Source organism: Colobus angolensis, unplaced genomic scaffold (assembly GCF_000951035.1).
Source record: "Colobus angolensis palliatus isolate OR3802 unplaced genomic scaffold, Cang.pa_1.0 Scaffold87, whole genome shotgun sequence".
Taxonomy (NCBI): Eukaryota; Metazoa; Chordata; class Mammalia; order Primates; family Cercopithecidae; genus Colobus; species Colobus angolensis.
This window is the reverse complement of record NW_012122598.1, coordinates 3,236,284-3,243,420: the sequence shown is the minus strand read 5'-3', so window position 1 is coordinate 3,243,420 and position 7,137 is coordinate 3,236,284. Positions and strand designations below refer to the sequence as shown.

Genomic DNA, 7,137 nt, shown 5'->3' with positions numbered 1-7,137 from the left:
GCTCTGGACTGAGGCCCGCGAGCAGGCCCTATGCGGCCCCGGCCTGCGCAAAACTAAGTACCGCAGCTTCCGCCGGCGGCTGCTCAAGTTCATCCCCGGACTCAACCGCTCCCTGGAGGAGGAGGAGAGCCAGCTGTAGGGGCGGGGGCGGGCAGGGAGGTATTTATTTATTTATTCGCAACAGACAGCGCTAAAAGAGGGGGAGGCCGAGCCAAGAGGACCCCAGGAGCCCAGAGCAGCGGGAGAGGGTCCTTGCTAGCCTCAGCCCACCGGGTCGGTTCCTGGCTGGTGTCTGCTGAGGGAGTGGGGGGCCCAGCCCCTTCTCTTCTCCCCCGCCAAATCACAGTGGGAGCTGGGGTAGGGGGAGAGCCAGGAAATCGGGGGCCAAAGATGGGGGTGCTCGCCTACAGTCTGCATCTGTAGTGCCTTGTGGGGTATCCAGGAACACCCTCCCAGCAGGGGATTAGGGACCTTGTCCCATGAAGCCCTCTCCTCAGCTTTACTTGCTCCCCCGCCCTTAGCCTTGGGGAGAAATGGCCCGTGGTGGGCTGACCCCCGACCCTCCACACGCAGTTCCATGACCCAGTGGGCCTCCAGGGGCATCGGGTGCTGGTCCTCCTCCCTCCTGGCCTCGACCCCTAAGGGCTTCGCCCCTCCCAGGGGCCTGTAATTAAGTCGGGTCCTGCCAGGCAGGGGGCCTGTGTTCTGTGCCCCTTGGGGGACAGGAACGGGCAAGTTCAGGTGGGGTGGGGACAGCACAGACTGTTCCACCGTTCTGCATATTGTTGCTTCTGAACCACAAACTGTATAAAATGGATGGTTTTTTTGCATCTGTGTCAGTGTGGTGACTGCCTGAGGGGGAGGATTGGGCTGGGGCAAGCTCTGACTCCACCATCCCAACCCCCGCCCAACGCACACACGTCTTGTTTTCTTGCAGCCTGAAGCCAGGGAAATAGGCTGGGAGATTTAAACTTACATGTATGGGCCTGAGCTGGAGGCCTCACACTTCTTCACAGCGTGAGCCTCCCTCCCCAGATACCCAAGCAGGTGGTGGCCAAGGCTTGCCTCAAGTCCTCAGCCATCCCTGTAGAAATACGTGTCCTTCGGTGAAACCCCGTCTCTACTAAAAATACAGAAATCTAGCCGGGCGAGGTGGCGGGCGCCTGTAGTCCCAGCTACTCGGGAGGCTGAGGCAGGAGAATGGCGTGAACCCGGGAGGCGGAGCTTGCAGTGAGCTGAGATCCGGCCACTGCACTCCAGCCTGGGCGACAGAGCAAGACTCCGTCTCAAAAAAAAAAAAAAAAAAAAAAAAAAAAAAGAAAGAAATACGTGTCCTTGGCACGCCTTTCTTCCCAGCTTCTGAGGTCTCCCTTGAGGGGCACAAGCCAGATCTGCAGGGACCTGAGGCATTACCACCTGGCCTGTGACGGACCCAATCACAGATCACCCTGTTGTTCTAGCAGTCTTCAGCGGTTTCCCATAATCCCAGGATGAGACTGATTTTTTTTTTTTTTTTTTTTTTGAGGTGGAGTCTCCCTCTGTCGCCCAGGCTGGAGTGCAGTGGCCCCATCTCGGTTCATTATAACTTCCATCTCCCGGGTTCAAGTGATTCTCCTGCCTCAGCCTCCCGAGTAGCTGAGATTACAGGCAGGCGCCACCGCACCCAGCTAATTGTTGTATTTTTAGTAGAGACGGGGGTTTCACCATGTTGGCCAGGCTGGTCTGGAACTCCTGACCTCAGGTGATCTGCCTGCCTTGGCCTCCCAAAGTGCTTAGATTACATGCGTGAGCCACGGCGCCCAGCCTCCCAGGATGATATTCTGACCCCTGCTGGCCTCTGCTTCTCACTCCCTGCTCTGGCTGCGCTGCCGGCTGTACTTGGCACACTTCAGACCCCTTCTATCAGGGTCTCTGTTCTTGCCCCTCCCACAGATGGCTCCTTCAGTCCTCAGCCTGCCTCCTGAAGGCCTTCCCACCCAGTGGGAAATACAGTCATACCCTCCTCTGCGACAGCTCTGTTTTATTCCCATCAGATTATGCATCGCCATCCGAGACTGTCTTGACTTTTATGGGTTTATCTTTGCCTGCCCTCCCCACCCAGGAGGATGCACGCTTCTTGCAGCAGTGCTCAGGAGGCTTTTCTGTCTTCACTGCTTTATTCTTGCCTGATGCTAGCACATGGTAGACCCTCAATACAGTGTGTGTCGACATAGTGTGTGCTCAAACATCTCCAAGTGGTGGTCACGACCTCTTTGAAGTGACCTGTCTGGGATCATACAGCAAACTAGTGGCCGAGCAGGGACTGGGACTTGAGGCCCCTGCTCCAGTGCTCCTCCCGGGGAGTAACCAGTGTGCAAGGGGTGGCTTTGAGTGAGGTCTGAGCAGACCCTCCCCACCTGTCCTGCACCATGGTTCATGCTTTTTGAGTGGGTCCCGTTTCTGTTTCTTCTTTTGCTCCTTGAGCGTCCCTTCTGCACACAGCAGTCAGCGTGATCTTTTCAAAAAGGAAACTGGATCACAACCCTCCTCTGCTTAAACCCATTATGCCTTTCCCTGGAATAAAAGAATAAGATCCAAACTCTTTACCATGGCTTATCCATAACACGTCCCTCTGGGGAGACAACAACACAGCATCCCTTTCTCCAGGCTGGCAGCAACCAGACAGGCCCAACAGTTTGGTAATTGGGAGTCTTTTGTGCAGTACCTAACCTCTGCAACTATATCCTGATGCCCTGCATGAATTCCTCTAGAATTTGGTCTGTGTCTCTCCCTCTGATCTCAAATTGTTTCTCCTTCCAGGTCACTTGTTACATCTAAGCCACACTATCCTTTCTGCTCCTATTCCTCAAATATGCCAAGCTCTCTCCTGCCTCTGGCCTTCGCCCATGCTGTCTTCTCTGCCTGGAACACTCTTCTTTGCAAGAATGATTTCTCTATCCTCAAGCCTCAGCTGAAACATCACCTCCTCAGAGAGGTTTGCCTGATCAAATAGGAAGTAGTTCCCTGATCCCATTATTCTTTATTTTGAGTCATCTGGGGTTTTTGTTTGTTTGTTTGTCTGTTTTTTGAGACAGAGTTTCACCCTTGTCATCCAGGCTGGAGTGCAACCTCAGCCTCCTAAGTAGTTGGGATTACAGGCGCCTACCACCACACCCAGCTAATTTTTGTATTTTTAGTAGAAATAGGGTTTCACCATGTTGGCCAGCCTGGTCTCGAACTCCTGACCTCAGGTGATCCGCCCGCCTTGGCCTCCCAAAGTGCTAGGATTACAGGCATGAGCCACCACACCCGTCTATTTTCTTTTTTACTTCATAGCACTTTCTCCCAATTGGGAATCGCACTGACTTCTTTTGTTTCTGTCTTGCCTTTGTGAGGGCAGGAACCCAGCCTCGTTTGAAGTTGCCCCTCCAGGGCCTAACAGAGCCTGGCACACAGGAGGGGCTCAGAGGGGCTCTATTAACTCATGCCAATGAGTGAGTGCCTCCTTGGGGCCAACCCTGCCTGGGGTAACCACCACCTCCCCACCTCTGAGCCCCAGGGGCTGGGTGAGATGTCCCCTCTTCTACTCCATCTGTAGCTGGCATCTGTAGGCCCTTCTCTCAAAATCCCTTTGGGGCTGGGTGGCGGCCCCCGCAAAAGCACCTGCACCTGGCCACCCTGTCCTCCCCAGTCCCAGGAAGGGAGGACATTTGATTAAGAAAATGGAGCTGCCCCAAGCTCCCTGTTTGAACAGCTGCTCTGTGGCGATGACAAACATTGGCTCCCAGAGGCTCAGGTCTAGGGGAGGGGCCCCCTGACACCTTTGTTCCCAGATCCCAAGGCTGCCAGGAGACCAACTGCCTGGGCATAGCCTGGCACTTTACAGGGGGTGGAAGGCTGCAGGGGCCTCCCTAGATTCTCCTCCGAGTAGATTCCAAGTCCCTTGGCCATCAGTCTGTCCCTACCTCCTGCCATGTAGCTAGTCCCAGGAGTGATGTTGGTGCCCCCTCATCCAGGCTGATGGGGACTCCTGGCCAGCCATGAGTTCGTAGGGGAGGGTGAGGGGTGCCCAGGGCGGGGCTAGATCCCACCTCTCAGCTGATGGGATGACGGCACCAGCACAGCAGCCTCCTGCCGTGTAGGTGGGTGACAGGGAGTGACTAATGTGCGAGCTGCGATGCTAAAAATTAACCCAGGGATCGTGTTTGGCGGAGGGGGTGGGGGTGGATGGGAAAAGGAGCAGGGACTCAGAATACTGTGTGGTCGGTATTCCCCCTGCCCTGCCACCCCTCCTTCACCTCCCACCAGCCTTCTGCTCCTTTAAGCCTCAGGGAACTCTGTGGGAGCCCCTCCCCCATGCTAGGCCAGAAGGGGCTCCCAACAATTCCAGGGGAGGACAGAGGCCTCCACTCCAGGCTTCATGCATGGTCAGGGGAGGGACATGGCCCTGCTGACAGGGTTCTGGTCTGAGGTCCCCACAGAGCCCTGCAGAAGCAGCCAGTGCACCTAGCAAGGGCAGGTTCCCATCATCAGGCTGGGGATGGGCAGTGGGGGTGGCAGCTGCACCACAAGAAAAGAATAGGTGGCCGGGCACAGTGGCTCACGCCTGTAATCCCAGCACTTTGGGAGGCTAAGGCAGGTGGATCACCTGAGGTCAGGAGTTCAAGATCAGCCTGGCCAACATGGCGAAACCCCATCTCTTCTAAAAATACAAAAATTAGCCAGGTATGGTGGTAGGTGCCTGTAATCCCAGCTACTCGGGAGGCTGAGGCAAAAGAATTGTGTGAACCTGGGAGGTGAAGGTTGTAGTGAGCCAAGATAGCACCGCTGCACTCCAGCCTGGGCAACAGAGAGAGACTCCGTCTCAAAAGAGAAAAAAAAGAAAAGAATAGGTGACTTCTGTGTCGCTATGTGCTGGGCTAACACTTCCACATCCATTACCTTACTGAGACCTCACAGTACATCTGAAGCTGTGTATCACTCTCTCTATTTGACAGATAAAGAGACTGAGAATTAGGTGAAGGCAGCATAGCTGGCGCCTGGCAAGGCCAGGATGCTCTCATGCCTGTTTGTCTCTGTAGCTTAGGGTGGTGAGAAGGAAGTCTTCCTGGAGGAAGAGGTGTGAGGACAGGGTGGAAGAGATGGTGAAGAATGAGCTGAGCCTCTCAGGCTAGGGGCCTCACCTGTGGAAAAAGCGGTGTTGGCGTGGTGGGTATATGAGAGGTAGGACCTGAAAGAGTAGGTCCAAGGTTTGCCAGGGAGCAGTAGGAGGAGGGGCCAGCCCAGAGAGCTCCTGGTTCCATGCATGCGGGTGTTGTGCCAAAGGGAGGAAGAGCAGTCCTGCCTAAGGGGAGCATAGCGGGGCTCTGGAGACTTGGTGGGGTGCACAAAACAGGGGAGGAGGGCTTGGAGAAGAGCTTTGCTAACACATGTGGGAAAACTGATTAGAAGGAGTGAACCTCCGAACCCTCCCATTTCCCCTGGAAACCAAACCAGAGACCTTGCGCTGAATGGCAGCAGGAGAAGAAGGACAGCAGGAGGCCCTTTCTGCTGCCCAGCTGGAGCTCACGCGGCTGGGAAGTGAGGGAGGCTGTGGGATTCCCCAGCTCAGGAGAGACGTCAGGCTGGCTGGCTGGGAGGCTGCCTGGTCCTGCACTGACGGGTGGATGAAATGACCGTAACTGGGGAGTGATGGGCTCAGAGAAGTGAGACAGCAAGGAAGCCGGCGGCTGTGGAGGGGCCAGGGGAATCCAGGAGAGTTCCTCAAGAGAGTAAAACAGCCAGAGTGCAGCGGTGTGCTGACCCCTGGTGGGGACCCCGGAACACTGCGCCTCTCGGAGCCCGGACCATACCAGGTGGAGAGGGAGACAGCAGGGCTCTCCCATCAGCCAACCGCGGGGAGCAGCCTCCCTCCCTCCTTAGAGCCCACTTCTTCAGCCCTTCCTCAGCCTGCTGCAGGCTCGTACAAAGTGGAGCCTCCCCTGAACCCCACAACCATTTGTCTGAAGTGTCCAGACACCCTCCCAACGCTTCTGGTCCCCAGGGCCTCTCCTCACCCCACCACCCAGATTGTGGGCTCCCAAGGGAGTGAACCCCATCTCACGCCAGCACTGATGGAAGGCAGGTACGTCTGCATGAATGAATGAACAGTTGAGTTCAGAACATCTAACTAAATAACTAAATGACTCCAACCAACAGATCTTCTCTGCGCAGAGAACCCTGTGTGGTATGAAAGCTCATGGACTGGGGTTGATAGCGGAGAGGAAACATACTTTTCAACTGCAAGATGCAAGAGTGTTTTTATTATTTATTTATATTTTATTTTTATTTTTAGAGATGGGTCTTGCATGCAATCAATATGGGGACCTCCCAGGAGCAGGAGACCACCAGGTTGCCTAAGACACATGAATTTTTGCTTTCAGGGACACCTCCTAAGCTTCAGTGATCCTTCCATCTTGCAGTTGGCCTTTGTGGGGAGAACACACAAATTTATGCAAAAAGTAAAAATGCAAATACTGCCTCTGGGTCTCTTTCCCAGCTGCTCCCCTACAAAGTCACTTAGCCCTTAGTATCTCACAGTTGATCTGGTCCACTCAGCAACCCACAGAGTGACAGCCCACCCAGGTCCCAGCATACATAGCTTCTTCTGGAGCCCCCCAAATCTCACTCTAGGTGAGGACTTGGCACGAGCCACTGTCTCTGAGGAGTGTGGTCTCTGGGCAAATAAGGCAAGACCAGTGGTTGGCAGCTACAGCAGTCAGTAGGGTGGGGAACATTTAACAGCAGATAGGGCCATACTCCTACCCTTGCCATTCTTTTTTCCCTTCCCCTCCCCCTTGCAATTCTTTTGTTTTTTGAAACAGGGTCAGCTGGGTGCGCTGGCTCACGCCTGTAATCCCAGCACTCTGGGAGGCTGGGATCACTTGAGGTCAGGAATTCAAGACCAGCCTGACCAACACGGTGAAACCCAGTCTCTACTAAAAATATATAAATTGGCCAGGTGTGGTGGCACATGCCTGTAAACCCAGCTACTGGGAAGGCTGAGACAGGAGAATCGCTTGAACCTCGGGGGTGGAGGTTGCAGCAAGCAGAGACTGGGACACTGCACTCCCGCCTGGGCAGGGCAACAGAGGGAGACCCTGTCTCAAAAAAAAAAAA

General features: G+C 54.9%; 1 protein-coding gene across 1 annotated transcript in view; it reads left to right on the top strand.

Moving 5' to 3' along the window:
• The window catches only part of GRASP (GRP1 (general receptor for phosphoinositides 1)-associated scaffold protein), a 14,485-nt gene extending 13,659 nt beyond the window's left edge, over positions 1-826 (top strand). Inside the window, exon 11 of the mRNA XM_011930695.1 lies at positions 4-826. Within this exon, the coding sequence (XP_011786085.1) occupies positions 4-139 (136 nt within the window). The 3' untranslated portion in view covers positions 140-826. The remainder of the gene's footprint in view (positions 1-3) is intronic.
• Positions 827-7,137: the final 6,311 nt, after the last annotated feature.